General features: G+C 35.5%; 1 protein-coding gene across 5 annotated transcripts in view; it reads left to right on the forward strand.

Moving 5' to 3' along the window:
- Positions 1–19,118, forward strand: part of ANK3 (ankyrin 3) — a 686,669-nt gene that overhangs the window by 653,707 nt on the left and 13,844 nt on the right. For 3 of the 5 annotated variants that reach the window (XM_036828060.1, XM_036828061.1, XM_036828062.1), the window contains 5 exons: positions 528–671; positions 3,354–3,662; positions 3,942–4,032; positions 6,500–6,878; positions 18,892–18,982. In XM_036828060.1, the coding sequence (XP_036683955.1) occupies positions 528–671; positions 3,354–3,662; positions 3,942–4,032; positions 6,500–6,878; positions 18,892–18,960 (992 nt within the window). In that variant the 3' untranslated portion in view covers positions 18,961–18,982. Of the gene's footprint in view, positions 1–527; positions 672–3,353; positions 3,663–3,941; positions 4,033–6,499; positions 6,879–8,671; positions 8,723–10,700; positions 10,788–17,202; positions 17,287–17,410; positions 17,495–18,891; positions 18,983–19,118 lie in introns of all 5 variants that reach the window. The other 2 variants (XM_036828058.1, XM_036828063.1) reach the window with 2 other exon arrangements.

The following is a 19,118-nucleotide window of genomic DNA, read 5'->3' on the forward strand; positions in this document are numbered from 1 at the left end:
TGTGATGGCAGAGAACTCCCCAGTATTCTTGGGTTTTGTGTGGTTTAGGTGGCGGTAGGGGAGTGGTGCTATACTGTGACAAATGCCAACCCATAACGATGTGGAATCGGTTACTGGGGGTTTGCCTGGGTCAGCCTGACCTTAGTAAGTCATTAATGCTAAGCATCAACTATAAGGGTGACCTATTTTGACAGTCTAACAGGAGAGGAATGTGTTTATTAGATCCCCTTATAACTAACAGGAGTCTAGCTGTTTTGAGGCCTATCTGCTCTGCGCCTTACAGAGATGGAACGATTGTTGCTGTCATCACACACAGCTTCACAAAATGATTCTTAAGACCCTAACATATCTTCCCTGGAGCAGCGAGCTTTCTGAGCCCCCTGGATAGTGAATATTGCAGAGGTGCAGTGAGGAGGGACTAAGACGCTAGGAGGGTCAAGAGAGCCATGCCTTTGTTGTGGATATTGTGATGACTTAGAAGAAAATAATTTAATTGGGTTTTCAACCTTCTTTTCCTCCTCTTTCAGCTGATGCCTTAACTGCGGTCTTGACAAAAATTAATCGAATAGATATAGTGACTCTGCTAGAAGGACCAATATTTGATTATGGAAATATTTCAGGCACCAGAAGTTTTGCAGATGAGAACAATGTCTTCCATGACCCTGTGGATGGTAACTGAATTTACTGTTCATATTTACTTAATCATTTGATAAAATTTGAAAGTGCAGTAGGACAAGGCAGTCACGTAAAACCAATTAAATTATGATTCGCTTGACTTAATTTCTCATTTTCATGGCATATTCTCTGCCAGAGTCTGCAAACAAACACTCTGATAGAACAAACTTGATAAATGTCTCTGTTATATAAAATACAAATAATGAAGTATAAAGGCATAAGTTAACTGAAAGAGTTGGTATCTCAAATATTTTATATGACCAAATGGAAGAAAATTTAATATCTAGAGATATTAAATTATCTATGTTGCTTTTGTCATTTTTATATTAACCTAAAAAACTAGGGAACTCTTTTATTCCTATTTAGGTAAAACCAAATTGTGGGCTATTATACAAATTGTTAAGTAAAATGGTTAATTACTGTTTTGAGAACAAGTATTTAAGCATGTACTGAAAGAGACGAATGTGTCACTCAAACAGGTGTTTTAGTTATTTAGCATTATTTTAACTTCATATGCTGCCATTTTTTGTTTGGAAAAACACTACTTGACCCATCGTATATAAAAGGTAGCATAATTTCTAATTCAATGAGCATAGGTGTCGCTAATAACATAATAATTCCTCTTTTACATTAGCTTAATTTATATGATAATATTGTCATTTTTCCTTCATTATGGAAATTGGGGCTTTTTTCAACAAAGTATTAAGAAAAGTATGACAAATATCTTACTATGTTTTTCAAGATGTTCATCTTCCTTCATAAATGGAAATTTATTCGTGTAATGAATTTTGAGTAAAAAAATGTTGATACTGTGGAGGCAAGAAGAGGAGCTAGGGATATTTTTCTACTATTTCAATTTTTTTAAAATATGGTGATTTTTTTTCCATTTTTAAACAGCAAAGTTAGACCACCAATAATCAATAACTTATAATTCTGCATATGTGACAAAACATCTCAAATTCTTAGAAAGTTTCTGCTTACTAAAGTCAACAGAAAATTTAAAGTCAACAGAAAATTTAAATTTAAATTTGTTATCCCCATAACATAAACATGTGGGTAATAATGTCAAAAGTGGTTTCTTTTTAAGCTTATAAATACCACAGAACCTGGAAAAAAGCTCTCTTCAAGGCCTTGTCTTATATGTGAGACCATATATTGATGACCAAACTCTCTGCGCACAAGATAAATATAGACCAGTGTTATATCAAATTTTGGGTTTTTGCCAAGTTTATAGAATATTTTAATATTCTTTACTGGGAAACTTTTTTAAGAAAAGTACTTTTAACAAACAAGATCATCAGAAAGCAAGGGAAGTATTCAATGGAATTGAAAGTTTCATTTAATATTTTAAAATCAGAGTTATCATTAAATAAATCCACAAGGGCTTTTTGTTGCTACATCTTAATATTTTATATACCCTATTTTTAAAATTCTTAGGGAAATTTATGTTTATGAAGTAAATTTTACTTGTGCAGATTATAAACCTCATGTAGTCTTAGACAAATTTTCAACATTCTGGTTTATGGGTGACCATAACAGAAAAATGTTCACTTACCTATAGTAATTTGAGTTTACAACCAAAGCTAAGTTGGTATTTATCTTGGACTGATGGAAAAATTAGGCTTTAGTTTTGTAGACCAATACGTCAGACAGTGTGCCTGGTTGCCTTTTTGTTCCCGTCTCTCCTCTTCGTTGAACTTTTGTGAAACTTCCTTTCCTCACCACGACCAGAACCATTGTTGACTTTTCTCTCTGCTGAAGGAGAAAAATAACTCCTTTAGTCCACGCAGCAAAGTTTAAAACAAGGGAATTTCTCCCTCCTTCCCCTTTGTGTAGGCTGGTTAGTAGACCTCTGTGTTTCATAGCATTGTCATGAATATTCAGAGGGCTCTCTGTAAATGGTTTTCCTCCTGTCTCCGTTGTGTATCATTTCTTTTTTCTCTTTATTTGATTCGTGCTTCTGAGTGGACCCCTACCACCAAGTTCACCAAGACTTCCATACGTACACAACCCTTTCATCTCTGTCACATTATGACACCTGAAGAGTTTACATGGAGTCTTTTCTACTTTATCTGCTTTTTAAATCCTTTTCCTAACATCTTTTTATATTTTTTTCCCAGTGCTACTGGTCTAAAATCTAATGGTCATTTCTTTCCAAAGATTAAATTCATTTTTCTTTGCTGTAAATTTCATGTGAAGTAAGTTAAGAATTAAGAGTTGGATAGCATCACTCTTATGTACAGTTCTTAAAATAAGTTATAAGTAAGTAATTATAAAAATTGGTTTCTTGTGGCTTGCTGTATTCAGTCCACCACAATGTGGATTTTGCATGCCAAAAGTAGAAAGATATTAATTTGGCCATGCAATAAATGTATCTTACGTAATGACAGCTAACTTTATATTGGATTAAACGTGTGTATTTAAGTTACTGTATTAAAATTACCAAAATCGATAAACAATTTATATCTTAATTAACTAGTATTCTATTTTATTGTAGTTTGCACTAGTCTTTTATTTCATTGTCTTACATTTACTTGAACTACACCAATAAATTTATCAACATTATTCTGTAATTCATCACACATTTTCATACCTAATATAATTTAAGTCATTCCATGTGTTTTTGTTTGATGTGCTCTAATTCATTCCAGTCAGTCCAAATGTACTGTCTTCCATAGGTTATCCTTCCCTTCAAGTGGAACTGGAAACTCCCACAGGGTTGCACTACACACCACCCACCCCTTTCCAGCAAGATGATTATTTTAGTGATCTCTCTAGCATAGAATCTCCCCTTAGAACCCCCAGTAGACTGAGTGATGGGGTAGTGCCTTCCCAGGGGAACGTAGAGCATTCAGCAGATGGACCTCCAGTCGTAACTGCAGAAGACACGTCCTTGGAAGAGAGCAGACTTGAAGACTCAATGCCTTTGACAGAAATACCTGAAGCAGTGGATGTACATGAGAGCCAGTTGGAGAATGTATGTCTGAGTGAGTATCCTCAATACCTCGGAAGGATGGCTGGGGTCCCAAAAGATGTTAAACCAGCAGAGCCATTGGAACAGACTAGAAAAGTAGGAGTGAGCTCTGAGCAGCAAGAGAAAGGAAAATCTGGTCCTGATGAGGAGATGACGGAAGAAAAACTCAAATCTCTATTTGAGGATATTCAACTTGAAGAAGGAGTAGAGTCTGAGGAGATGACAGAAGAAAAAGTACAGGCTATTCTTAAACGTGTTCAGCAAGCAGAACTGGAAATGTCTTCAATTACAGGTTGGCAGAATGAGACATCAAGTGGAAACCTAGAGTCCCCTGCTCAAGCTCGAAGAATAACTGGTGGGTTACTAGATCGACTGGATGACAGGTATGGCTCTGGGTCAGAAAAGGAAAGTGAAATGCAGGTTACATGTTAATAGTTTGTTTTCTTTCTTTATTTTTTGGCTGCGCCATGCAGCTTGTGGGATCTTAGTTCCCTGGCCAGGGATCGAACCTGGGCCCTTGGCAGTGAGAGCATGGAGTCCTAACCACTGGACCGCCAGGGAATTCCAGTAGTTTGTTTTAAATACATGCTTTTTAGCAATTACTGTTTTTCTAAATTACCATTCCAATTTCGGGATAATACATGCTTTAAAGGTTGGTTCATTCTGCTAATTTGGAGAGGGAAAGTTACATTGAACTCAAATATAATTCTTAAAACTACTGATAATTAGCTGAAGTAAAATGCAAAAAGTTATACACATGCTAAAGATTAATACATTTTCTTTACTTTAGAAGGCTACTCTTTTCTACTTTATTACCTGTTGTATTATTCTTTTCACATAGCCAGAAATTAATGCTCATTTAAGATAATGTAATAAATAGAATTCTAAGTCTTTTAGAAATATAAGCATTTCTATTGTTTCCTGACTTCAAACATAAATGTGCTTATTATACAAAATTTTAAAATACAGATTTAAAAAATCAATACAATGCCATCATCTAGCAATAACCACCACTAAAATTTTGGTGAATTTCTTTTACATAGGTTTTTTAAAATGTCTTGTCACAGAAAAATGCAGAGAAGCAAATAAGTCATCTATCCTTATCATACTAAGAAAAACAACTAACACTTTATATATCCTTCCTTTTTTCTACATGAATATTTTATATAATTTGCAATATGGCATATGTAATTCTTTACCCCCAAATAATATGGGCATGATAGAAATTTGTTTATAACCGAAATAATTACCTAATCATGAATCTGGTTCTTTTTACAGTGATCTTCCTCTAGAAGGGTAAGAGCTAGTGTCCTTCAGACACTGGTTCAAACCCCACCACCATTAGGTTTGCACTTTTCGACTTTAGATTAATTTCTAAGCTCTAAGAACGCCACTGTAATTGGCTTTAAAAATAAGAATACTACTACTTTCCTCATACAGGCTTATAGATTGAAAAAGAAAGCCTGTAGCATGCCTACCCAATGACTGGTACAAATAGTCTCTCAGTGATAGTTGGCATTATTTTATTTATGCACACATAAAATATATTTTACTTCAGTGGTAACTAGTGATAAACCTCAGTTCTTTTCATACAACTTATTTTATAACCATGTTTAATATTTTCATATTGCTGATAAGCTTCTTGCTCAATGAAAATTCCCAAAGAGGGAGGGACAACATTTGCAAAGAGGAGTTCACAAAACTCCTTTTGAAGAATGGGAGCATCAATGAATTCTATGTTCAGCCTACAGAATAGAGTATGGAGACAAGAAATAGTACTAATTTTGATGTCTAGGTTCAGATATAATCACATAATTTATAGTTGCATAACAGGAAATTAGATATAGCCAGGAGTTATAGTTATCGTACAGGGTCTTCACAGTATGCTGGGACTGTCCTTAAACATCCAGAATAGGATGTGCTATTAATATTTTTTGATAAAGGTGTTTAATCAGAATTTGATTTATAAGAATACGCACATACATATACATAATATGTATATTGTACATAGAAAACATTGCACTAGTTTTATTGCCTTCGGAATTCTACAGGTAATAAGCAAAGGTGCTAATAAAAACAATATACAAACTGTAAAATAAAGTAAAAGTCTATATTGAAACTAGTAAAAATTGGAAACCAATTTAAAAGAAAGTAATGGAAGAGAAAGATTATTAAGAGTCAAAAGGAAAACAGTCCTCACAGGTAGTAGAAGCAGCAGGTGAGCACCCACACCCTTATCACCAGAGAGAGTCCGCAGAGGTCAGGACTGGAGAAAGATGAGAACCCAAGTAAGGTTCTCACGGTTCTTCCACGGTTGGAAAAGCATGACGGTAGGATTCACAATTGGAAACACATACAAAGACTGGAACGTAGGGTTCTTGAGGATGCCAGAGCTCTCATCACAGGAATTCATTTTGTTCTCTGTCATCAGTTTTTTCACTGGCAATAGAAAAGCATTTTGAGATCTCCTCCTCTTTTAGATTGGTGGGTCTGGAACTCTGGGTATGTCCGTGAACCTCTCAGGATTACTTTTTAAAAGGTACAGAATCCAAGGAGCTGTATAAGTACAATTAAACAAAACAAAACAAGAACAGTGACAGCATAGCCAGCCAGCTAGTTTGGGAGCTGGAGTGGAGAGGATGCCTGGAGCCTGTGTATCATGTTCTCACCCCACACCCACACCCGTAACAGGCCCTCACAGTTTGAAATCTGATGACCAGAGTTTGCATGCTTTTCTACTGTATGTCTTTAAAAGTAGTTAAAAACACGGCTGTTGAAAATTTAGAGCTTCTGAAGCCCATTTGCAGCCATATGTTACCATTCTAAATTTCCACATCTTCCCTATTGCAGCCCTGACCAGTGTAGAGATTCCATTGCCTCGTATCTCAAAGGGGAACCTGGAAAATTTGAAGCAAATGGAAGCCATGCAGAAGTCACTCCAGAAGCAAAGACAAAATCTTACTTTTCAGAATCCCAAAATGATATAGGGAAACAGAGTGCAAAGGAAACTCTGAAACCAAAAATACAAGGTTCTGGTCGTGCTGATGAACCAGCATCATCACTAGCGGCATATCAGAAAGCTCTAGAAGAAACCAGCAAGTTTGTCATAGAAGAGCCTAAACCCTGTGTGCCTGTCAGTATGAAAAAGATGAGTAGGACTGCTCCTGCAGATGGCAAGCCAAGGCTTAACCTCCATGAAGAAGAAGGATCCAATGGGTCTGAGCAAAAGGTACGTCATCTAGTTTTCCACCGTGCTGTCATTTAAGCTGAAAGTACTGACGCTTCAATTCTTTTGATAATCTTGTAGCACTGGGCCCAGTGTTCGTTACTACTTCCAAATTATCAATGTGTGATTGAAAATTGTAATACTAATAATGGGGGTAAAGAAAGTAATGAGTAAAATATATGCTATTTGTCATCCCTTCTTTCATTGGGTAGAAAAAAGGAATAAACATCTTCTTAGCCGTTTTTCAGGAGGGAAAAGAATACAGGGATGTTAAGTAAGTAGCTTAAGGTCCAGTTTTAATTTTGTCTGGGATTTAGGTTTCCTCACTCCCAACCTAGTCTTCTTTCTTGAGGATGGAGGATAATTATCCTGACCCTTTCTGGTTCTTTTGCACAATTTAAAGAGTCGCTAGCATTGACCCACCTAAGAGTTCTATCCTATAAGGTCTGTTGCCTGAAAGGGTGTTTTAAAAATTGAAGAAACACAGTTCCCAAGCCTAAAATGAGGTGGGTATACTACTGTTGGTTGACGGCATTTAGAAATGCAACATTAAAAGTATCATTTTAATTATTTTTATATCTAAGTTGATAATTATCTTAATATTTGTTTTTAATAATTAAAAAAACCTTACTGTCATATAATTATTTGCTTGCTTTTTGTACTTATATGTTTTTGTGCTACCATCTAATAGATTTCATTATTCTTTGAGGGTAAACATTTTTAGATATTAAAAAATTTTTAATTGAAATTATGATTCATAGATGGATATAAGAAAATTAAGATCAGTTCTGTTTCCTATATTTTTGACTGCTTTTTGCTCTCTCAATTTTTGTGTCTCTTCATGAACTATGCAGTAGAAATAGACTGAGAGTTATACATCTTTGGAATAGTAGTACTTGAAGTTTTCCCTAAAACATCTAGTTTACTTAAGATCTTCTACAGTGTTTTGGGTAGAAAAAAAAAAGAAACAAATCTTTTGTAAAATAATGAGCCCGTGATTAATTTGAGGTTTAGAAAAATTTAGTAAACTCCTAATCACTCAGGAGCTAATTATCAGCTTATTAACTAATCATATTCTTTCCTTTTCCCTCCTGCAGGCTATTTTTTTGATCACTTTACTGCTTGTTAGGAGGGAAAGTGAGAGGAAATAAAATTCTCAGGACTTTCTTTCATTTCCTTCCTGACAAGTGTTGTTTTGAGTATTGCTTTCTGCCTTTTAGTTAACTCTTAGCATGTTTAAGCAATATGACTTTGGATGGAATGTTCCCTTTTAAAATGAACCTGCAAAATCTAGGAGCAGTAACATAGTGATGTTTTAACTATGAAAATGTATTGTGCAAAAACCTATTAAAAATCGATAGGGAAGTTCTGAAATATGTAAGTAAGCATTTCGACGGTATACATGTGCCTACTACATATTGCCCATTGGGGAACCATGGAGAAGGCATAAAGAGGATTTGAAAAAGAAAGTCTTAACCCCGAATGGAAATGCAGCTGAATTCATCAGTAATGGAAAATACTTACTGTTAGAAAATGGTTTCCAGATTTCTTATAAATGAGTTTGTGCCTTTAGCATTGGTCACTGGTCCTACTCCAATGATTCATAAAGGCTTCAGGAGCATAGCAATTCATAGTGAAGTTAAAGCTTCTGGAACATAAGAGTCTGACCTCACAAGAAATTCGAAGATGTCCAGGATGTATTTTTTGTGGCTAGACCATAGTACAATAGTAATCAACTAGGTCGTCGGATGTATGATCTCAGAAAACAGCCCCCTTTTTGTCCCCTGAAAAATCAGGTCAAAAGTCCGGGTGCGGCTCTTAAACGGATGACTGCCTGCTGTTACAAGGTAAAAATCCTGCTGCTTTCCACCTCTTTACATGCAGCAACCCATGGCAAGGAGTACTGAGAAAATTCCATTTGGTCTCCTAGTTACCCTCTGTGCCACTGCATAGAGAATTCTCTAAAAGGAATTCTGATCAAGATTCTACTACCATCTTCTCTCTACCCTTCACCTTAAGACTGGCAGAGACTCCATGGAGAAAATGGAAACAACCATTAGCCAAATGGCCACTTTTTCTTTATGTGAGGGGCTGGTCTCAGATGATTCTTGATAGGATTATAATTGACATCTAGGTTTGCTGTTAGTGTTTGCATTAACCTATGTTCTTCTGCTTTTAAATGTTTCAAGTGAAAAACCTTTCCCCAGTCTAAGATTCTGGGTATGGATAATTCAGATTGAATTTTCTCTTCTGCCTCATCTAATCTATTAATTGCTAAATGCTGATTAGTAATTCTTTTGCAATATGAATTCGTCTTACCTTTTTCTGCTTTTCTGAGCCATCGTAGGGCCTCCTTTCACAATATTTAGGTCATTCTAAGTGTCCTGAATTTATGGTCCTTTCCTAAAAAAATTTTAAAGTAATGGGGAATTTAGTAGCCAGTATCTTTGCAAGGAGTGAGAAACTTGAAAACTATTTCCTTTTGATACCATATTATTCAGTAGGGTATTTTGTTCAGATGAAATTTCCTACAGAGTTAAGGTTGATATTACTATAACATTTAAAAATATTTGGTAAGTTTACCTTTGGTGAAAAATGGCCTACTTTATTTGACTAACATTTCATTAATAATTTTTGCTAACACTCATACCTCCTGTAACAATTTTACTTATTTTTTTCCTATTTTTACCAATTATGCCATTGATTTTTCCAATGGATATTAACTACAATTTCTATCTCTGGGACTGTCAGATTTGGGGTAACTAGTACACTTAGAAAATAAAATACTAGAATTGTTTTCAGAACTCCACCACTAAAATTTAGAAATAAAATTATTCAGTGTATACTCTTGACCATGATATTTAAGTAGAAGCTGAAGATAATTTTCCCTTTGACTTATGAACTGTTTATCACTTGGTAGTTTTTCCTTATTCCTATCCTTATTGCCTAAAAAGTAATATTTTGTGTAATTACTGTATTCTTATCTGTACTATATTCTTGTCTGTGCAATGTTGTTTCTATTCTAATTTCATATTAGTTCTTTAAAATAAGACCTCAGGCTTTCAAATATTTTGCATTCCTTCATTCATTTGAATAAACTCCTACTGAGTTCCAATTATGTATTAGATATGAATTATGCTGATAAAAATCTCCTGGCAAATTATGCTGATATAAATTGTATACTTTTCGTAAAGTTCAAAATAGCTTTTGATAAAGTTGTCAAATCTGACCAAAATATCATAAAAATCAGAAATACTATGCCTCTTTCTGTAGATCAAGTGAAAGATGGCCTTTAACTGTAAGGTTATACATTCATGTCAAATGTATAATATTTATTTTTAAACTAGCTTTAAATCTATATTATTTCCCCAAACTAATAATTAGTAGCATGTATGTAGTTTCTGATGCCAAAGTCTCCATCATTGTTATTTTTAATAATTTACAATTTTATTATCTTGATCTTTACCTGCATATATATACTTATGCATTTACATACGCATTGCATTTATATATACACATAAGTATATATATGCATATACATATGCAGGTAAAGATCAAGGTAATTAAATATATATATTATTTATGTATACTTTATATATATTTATATACACATATATACATACACATACAGAGTAATTTCATTTAGAATTCTGCTCAAAACTTTCTTCCACTTAAATTTTTTTTAAGATTTCCGCAAATATACATCATGATTTTACTTAAGTGCGGGGAACCAGCAAGTAAAAAATTCTTTCTTGATTTCCCGTCTCAGAATGTCTTTTATTTTAAATGTGATGGTCAAATTCTACTAAAAATGCATTTACTCAGGACTTGAAAGGCAGTGACAGTGATTCAAGCTCAGAGGAAGAACGGAGAGTCACTACCCGAGTTATTCGCCGGCGTTTGATTATAAAGGTATCCCGAAGCCGGATCAGTATGGGGCAATGCTGTATTATTAGAACTTTTCTTGTGGTTTGGAAAATCCAGCATGCTTGGCAACTAAATGGCTCTGTATGTTTCTTTGCATATTTGAAAACTTATAAAAACAACCACCGAAAGGAAAGACTCACGTTGCATGGTAGTGAGTATTCTGTCTAGGCTTGTGTTTGACATGTGGCAGTTGTAATTTTATCCGAGAATTCTTGGCATTTGTATACTGCTTTCCTTGGAAAAGTGTTCTGTGTGTGAACAAAGATTCTACCTTGGTGAGAGAATAGTTCATATCAAATGAAATGTTCAACTGAAACCCCAGAGGCTGTAATGAAGTATAAGGTAAGATAAAGACGAAAGAGAATGAAAGAATTAAAAGGCTCCCTTCTCAGTCTTAACAGTTTTTAAGTGAAAACAAGTTCTTCATTATCAATCAGTGACGAAGGATTCAGTGTTATAGCCTGGCATGGATGTATATGACATAATGCAAACCAAGCAAAAACTTCTGAAATAGGTTTTTAACTTGACTGACGTACAAAAAATCAGGCTGGTTTTTTTTTTTTTTTAAGGCTGTATTTTTAAGTGGAGGAAGCAACTCTTACTGGAAGTGAAAAATGTAATTCTACCCTGTTACAGCACCGTTGAATACTATGACTAAATCTTGATTTCCGCCACAAAGGCCTTTCGAAGCACCGACCTCATGTATGGGAGGTCCTACAGACTGCTTCTTGTTGTCTGCTGCTTGTCTTCGTTACTCTGCCTTTAGAGAGATCTTTCTTGATGTTAGAATAATTGAGTGCAGAGAACTAAGAAGCCATTTTCAATACGCAGTCCTTTGAATGTGGTCCAAATAACTTGAGGCTCCTTGGTTGGCAGTTCCGAAGAGAAAGAGAGGAAAGGAAATATCTACTGAAAACCATTTATCAAACTTCTCGCCCATTTCCAAAGTGTCAGGACACCAAACCAGAGATGTAGGGAAGTTGGCTTAGGTATGCAAAACTTCTTAATCCTGCTGCTTGTACTTTTCTTGTAGATCAGATTTTCATCTTCATCTGAAGAGAAGAAAATCTGCCAAATCTGCTCTAGTATAGTTTTTCTAAGACTCTGGAAACATTAGAGAAGAAAATAAGTCCTTGTCTAAATCCTAAATTATCCACAAATCAACCTTAAGCTCAATAGGGGCCATGAAAAAAAGTATGAATCACTTTGAAAATTCCACATGGGCAATCCAAATTACTTACTGGTATCTAGCATTTTTGCAAGCATTTGGCCTGCTATTTATGAAGTCCTCATAATCAGTCACCTCCCACACATTTGCTGGGATTAGGGGGAAGAAATCCTTAATTTGGTTTTTCTGAACATGTTAAAGCCATACTCTGTTCAGGCTTTGCTAGTCCCATGATTAAAATATTACTTCTTGAAGACACTAAAGTGAAACATCTAGAAAAAGCACACCAGACATACTGTCTTGTAACTTTCTCTTTATGCTTAACATATGACATACTCATGCTGCATCAAATTCACCTCATTTCTTTATAATAGCTGCCCAGTATAGAAGTTGACTCCTCTACATATGACAGAAGAAAATAAACATAATCCTGCATAGACAGTGGGAGAAAGCATAGAGAAGTTTTACTCTGGGGAACACTAAAACAAAACGATAGAAACATCAACCCCCTCCCTAAGTCAGTGAGGGTTATTTCTTTTGGTCTCCTAGAATTCTACAACATGCATTAGCAAGTTAGCTTTTAAGTAATTTTGTTAGAAAGAGTTATTTATATATTTAAGCTTAACATATAATTATATATATTAACATTTTTATTAAGAGCTTAAGTTTAAAAGACTGAAATACACTGATGTTATAGGCTTCATAAAACAGAGGAGACTGTGTTCTCTTCAAATCTTCACTTCTTGAAGTCAGTGTGATTTTAGGGAGGTTGAGTGGAATCATCAGAGAATGGGTTTTATAAGTGGGGAGGGCATTGTATAAACAATGGAATCACTTAAACAAGCTTTGAGAAATGTCTTTCATACGTGACAGAGAAACCAAAAGCTAAAGGCTAGCTATAATTATAACTGGAAGCTATAGGTGTAAGAAAAAAATCTTTGTAAATTACATACATAGAAATCTTTCTGGTTAATATTTTTCTGTTCAGATTTTTGGGGGCAGTTGAAAAAGATCACATTTCTGTTGCCTTTTCTCTTTAGTCCATATGTTGGTACCTTTTTAATGTAAAAGAGCTTGAGACTGCAGTACTACACGGTAAATGTGACATGGGATCCATCTCTGTCAAAACACATAAAATGAGAATGTTAGGACCTAAAGGAGTCATTGAGACTAAAATTACTTCTTTTCCTAGATGACAAAAACCAAGGATCGGAGATGAATTGATTTACCCAAAACCACACAGCTGGGCGGGAACAGTTCTGAGACCAGAAGCTAACCCCTGGTCCTCTAGAGAAGTGCCTTCTACCTGCGTTTTCCACAATACTGTATTCCTTCTCGTCCAGAACAAATTAAAAAGGAATAACTTTTCCTAGACTAAATTAGGCACTTGGCCATTTAGACTTTTCCGGTGGCACACAGAAGAAGGCAGCATTGAGCTATCTTTCCTGGAAACGATTTGATGGGGCCAGAATGCTAGGAATTTGACCTACTTCATGGAGGCTGTTCAACCTTGGACTGAACCAGCCATAGTAATTCCCCTAGCACTTCGAATCCTAGAGCGGAAGACTATTTGGTGGTTGTTCCATCCTTCCCAGAGCTAGCTTTGGCCAGGAAGTGTCAAAGAAAGCAGTAGATATATTCAGGATTCCATGATCACAAGTCTAGGCAAATCTGTGTTCTTAGCCATTCAGTTAGTATAATAAATGGAGTGAAAGTAGAATTTTATGATTTTTCTCTTTAATTTCACATGTGGATTCATTCTTTTTTATGTTTTTATATTTTTACATTTAATATTTTCAAGTCCTTAAGAAATGAGTCAAGTTAACAAACTCTCCCATTTGTTTTGGGATTTTTAAATTTTATAAGCATATTCATTTATTTCTGTATAGTATGATAATATCACAGTGGTTTCAAATGCTTGGAAGCAGTTTAAATTGACCGGTCCCTATGAGCTTATTTACATTATTTGCTTAGCAAATGCAGTGATTAAAAAGGTAAAAACTTTAAACCAACTCAAACAATTGTGAAGTTTGATTAGATTCAAATAACTGAATTTTTACTATATAGTTCAACTATATTTTTATTTCTACTTTTTTTACTGACTTTCAAAATAAGGGTTTACATGTATGTTTCCCCCCATCAAACTCAAAAGTACAAAAAGTTCAATCTATCCATTCCACTTCCCATTGTTCACAGGCTTCAGATAACCATTGTTCTGGAACAATGGAACAAGGTAACCACTGTTCACAAGCTTCAGATTGTTTTATATACATATACCAATATGTATGTGTATATAGAATATACATGTGCTATATACATATACACATACATCCCCAGCAAGTGGGTTTCTCAGAATACATATTGCTTAGTAATTTGCTAAGTTTACATATATAGTTTCTCTCATCTCATTTTTTTGAAAGTTCAAGTTTTAATGTTGTGTACATCGAAGCAAATTGGTACATTTCATGTTGTTATTTTTTCATTTTATTCAAGAAGGAGAGAGGAATAAAAATTATAAAATGCAATGTTTCCAGCAGGGGTCCAAAGGAAAGTACAGTAGTCTTCACAAAGGTGGCCACCAGGAATGATACTGTGACACCATATGTGCTGTAATTTTCCTTTGAAATAGGAAAGAAAAAAAGTGCGGTAGGTGTTGCCAAAAATAATGCCATCACCAAAACTAGCGGGGAAATTTTATTTACTTAAAAGTACAAAGGTTTTCAAGAACCTTAGAAACTAATTAGAGATTATTTTCTCTCATTAAAGAGAGGCCCTAAAGACCTCTCCTTGGTAACACCTGATCTCCAATGTACCTGACAGAATTAAAGATGGATGAAATTTTTTTTTAATGTATTTTGTGACTCCTCACTAACTTTCCTATCTATCCAGTCAACTACTATCTAATCCACTCCCTCAGTTTAGTGAGCTTCTACATAATCACATATCTTATTTCGACCTTATGTAAAGCACTAGTTGACTATAGTTAGTGCCCATTTAAGACTAAGAGAAGTATCTTCACCTTTAGTTATACATAAGCAGTATGAATCTTCAGTAGGAAAGAATGAAAATGCCCACATACCACAGCAGATCTCAACAACCTATATGGCTTGTTATTTATAACTAGGGCTTTGCTTTTTTCTAAGGCTATTAATATAAATCAATGTACTTAAATGTATTTGCTATGCTTATAAATATACCTACTTCACATTTCAGAGACTGTCTGCAAATTAATTGGCATCTTTCCCCACCAAAGGGTCAATTTATAACATACGTAATAGTATGCTATTTTAATGGATTTTCCTGGGATCCTGGAATTGTCTTAACACTCAAAGAGCTAGACATGTGCAAGAGTTAGTTCAAACATATCTCACTTATACATGTTTAAACTATAGTGAAACTTTTCATGACCCTTTTTTTTTGGCTTTTCTGCTGTCTTTAAGCCTTTACTTGTAAAATAAAATGAAATTTTTTTTTTCCAGATATATGAAATCAACCATAGGAAACATAAATAACACTCCCATAAGAACTTGTTGCAGATTTTAGTGCATTCAGGCAGGAGACCTCTACATTTTTCCAATTTCCTTCCCTTGCTTAACTGTGCTGATTGAAACTAATCATAAGCAAGGTTCAAGGTGAACCTTGAAGCAAGCATGAGCAGCAAGAAACATCGTGTTTTATTTTCATCTCACCTGTATACCACAGTGAGGTAAAATGAGTCAAGTATCCCACCCATGACCTATCAGCCCACAATCTCTAAGAATACAAAGTCACCTTGTAGAAAGAAAAAAGAATAAAAACAGAATTTTGTTAGCAAAACAAGGTAGTGTTTCGGTCTCTACTCTGTTATTAAACCACGACCAGTTACTAAACCAGTTATTAAACCACTGTTTAATAACCACTGTTTAATAACCACTGTTATTAAACCAGTTGTTAAACCACAACTGCCTTTCTACTGGTTGTGACATAAAACAATCATAGAATTTTCTCACCATTGGCTGGCACGGACAAAATTAACAGAGCTACTACCTTTCCCATGACAATAACACTGAAAGGGTTAGAATCCTGGCTCTCCCAGAAATGCAGCTGTCTTCTTTGTGATCTGCCATTTTTCCTAAAAAACCTACAGGTGTACAATAACTACAGTACACAGTACTATAGCACTGTACAGGTCACCTCTTCAACAAAAGAAGTATGACTAACAAGGCAGTAGGTCTCTAGAATGGGTCTGCACTTAAGATGTTTGTCCTTGTTCCCCAAAACTGGAAGTGAGACTGACCTAAAGTTGACACCAGTGAAGAAAGTAATGTGTTACAAATACAGCCCTATGTTTGCTCTCTGAGTGGTTTTTCTTATCATACAATCATAGAGCTAATAGACATTAAGGAGCCATCTAAACCTACTGACCTGCCTATTAGCAGGAAAATATGATGCCACCATGGCAAGTTAAGAATTCATCCCATTTTTTTGTTAACTCACCAGAGGAAGATCCTTGACAGTTTCCCCTTCTAAATCAGATAGCAGTCACTAACTGAAAGGCTGTCGTCTTACATTCCTTTAGTAATTAATCAGTCATCACATAAGACTCATTCACTTGATAATATTCTGAAACTATGTACTTCATCAGACATTAATTATTCTCATTTACAACTTATGAAAGGCTCAGTCTGAAAAAAAGAAATAAGGTTTTCTCTGTACCCTGAACTTTTCTCATAGTATTTGAAAAAATATTGCCTGTAGTAAAGGAATTTTTAAATTTAACAAACTAACAAAGGGTGATTAACACCCCAACTAAGGTGCTACCTCAATTCAAATCAGACAAAAGGAAATCCACCAAAATGAGAGATTTCGTAGGACTAATGAAGAAACATTATTCAAAGTGAAATGATCTAATTAGAGCTCTAATCATTAGCTAGATCTTTTTTCAACAAATGAAACCTTTTTGTTTGTCTATCTATGTATAACTGTATTCTGTGATTACATATTTTCAAATTCTTCCTTCTTGGAGTTTGTTGCTAACCGTCATTCTTGTACATACTTGAGGTTTAATGCTTTGAATGTCGTTGACTGCTTAATAACCATCCATGGAGTCAGCCTTTTCCCCTTGCCCTGGAATTGCAAGTAGAGTTTATACTTTCTTTTTCTAAAATTCCACAGAGCATGTGTGTGGTGTATGGACTGATGTGGAGATCTATCCATCTAGTATGTTGCTAATCTCTATGCCACATCCTTTAGGGAGAGGAAGCAAAAAACATTCCTGGTGAATCTGTCACAGAAGAACAGTTTACTGATGAAGAAGGCAACCTCATCACCAGAAAAGTAATCATCACTGGGATTTCATGCTTCTCCTGGGGTTTAGATTTTCTACTATTTGCTTGCTGTAGTGTCACCTCTTAAAATAGAAAACAGGAAAATCTCTCCTTTTCACTATTGCTTCCTACAGATCACTCGGAAAGTACTAAGACGAATTGTTATCCCACAAGAGAGAAAATACGATGACGTGGTAATGGACAGGGACTGTCAAAAAGAAAGTAGAGAATAAAAGCTTTGTGAACTCTCTAGAATAGGCTGCTAACAGGCTGGCATCTGCAGTGTGGCAGCTTGAAGCATTTGCTGCTTTTGACATCTTGCGCATTTGATCAGGGTCAAAGAAAAAGATTTTCCTTCCTAACATTCTTTAACAGTATATACTCTTATTATCTTCTGAGTTTTCACAGAGATCATTTCATTTATGGAGGTTGGAACATGCCGGTTCGAGCATGGGAGACAAAATTAAAAACCCTCTACCACCACCAAACCCCTCGGCCATGCCCCACCCCTGCCCAGTGCTTTACCTGCAGCCCAGTACCTAATTGGGACCCAGATAGAGAGCACTTGTTTCCAGCAAATGCACAGGGTTTAATTAAAAGTTAGAATGACAAAAAGCTCGTCTCAAAATCCTTACATCTAATCTATACATTTCCTCTTTCCAGTATATTCTACAGGGAAATATGAATTCCCCCATCTTAACCTGAGGAGGATTCTCCTCTCTGGGTTATTAACAGCCCATTTCCAATGTGCCAGTTAAAGAACTAAAGTCGTCACTGAGCAGTGTAACTCAGCAAATGAATCTCTAGCTCCCAGAGAAAACATCTCTGGTTATTTTTCATTTCTTTCCCTTTCTCAGACCTGTACCCTTTTCATTTAAAAAACAGAAACTTCAATAGCCTGTGTTTACATAAGAAAAAAGTATACTGAAAATTTCTCAGAAGGAGTAAATCAGAAAATTGGAAAGGCTACTGTGTTTTCCATTATAAATAGGGTAAAAGCTGAGTATTTGTGCAACCACTTTGCTCCCAGAGAAGTGTGTCCTTGGTGCTTGGTGAAGACAGGTCTTATTTTATGGAAAAGGGATGCCTGCTTGGTCTGGAGTAAGAGGACGGGCTTGGTAATTCCACAAATTAAAAGAGATAAAGTCTCTCAGCTCAACAGCATTTCCATGGTCTTTAGTTCATGATTAGTGCTTTACTGAGAAATTTCAGTCTCATTACAACAGATTATTTAACATTCTGCTGGCTTAAAAAGGCATAAATTATAACTTACTAATATTTTTATAATTGAGGTTTGAGTGCCTTGAGAGTTTTAGTGATGATTTCTTCTAGCTTCACAGGAGTTAGACAGACTGTCCAGTTGTTTGATCACTAACCTACTGAATTATTGTGAAGTACAGTAACGTATCCCTTCTGACGGCGCTCCCTCGCTCGCCCTGATGCCGCTGAGCCGTGTGGTTGAGGCAAATAGATTATATTTGGGGATGTGAAGTGACAAAGCACTTGAAACTGTGTTTCGCTTATCCTAATCCAGCCTCAAGGGACCAGAATGGAAACTGCTTTTTAACGAAAACCCTTTCACCGTGAAATCTTAACGTGTACATTCTTTTTAAAGCAGGGAGAAGGTTATAAGATGAAGACGAAGAAAGAAATCCGGCACGTGGAAAAGAAGAGTCACTCATAAGAGTACATGGTCAGTCAAGGTGGTAAGTGTGCTCTTATCAACAACAGTGAGACGTAACTTCCTGTGAAACTTCTAATTTCACCAAATAAGTGATTCCATGCCCCCGCCACCCACTTCCTCTCTTTTTCACTGCATTGCAGCTTTGAATATCCAACGAG

Source organism: Balaenoptera musculus, chromosome 16 (assembly GCF_009873245.2).
Source record: "Balaenoptera musculus isolate JJ_BM4_2016_0621 chromosome 16, mBalMus1.pri.v3, whole genome shotgun sequence".
In the NCBI taxonomy this organism is placed as follows: domain Eukaryota; kingdom Metazoa; phylum Chordata; class Mammalia; order Artiodactyla; family Balaenopteridae; genus Balaenoptera; species Balaenoptera musculus.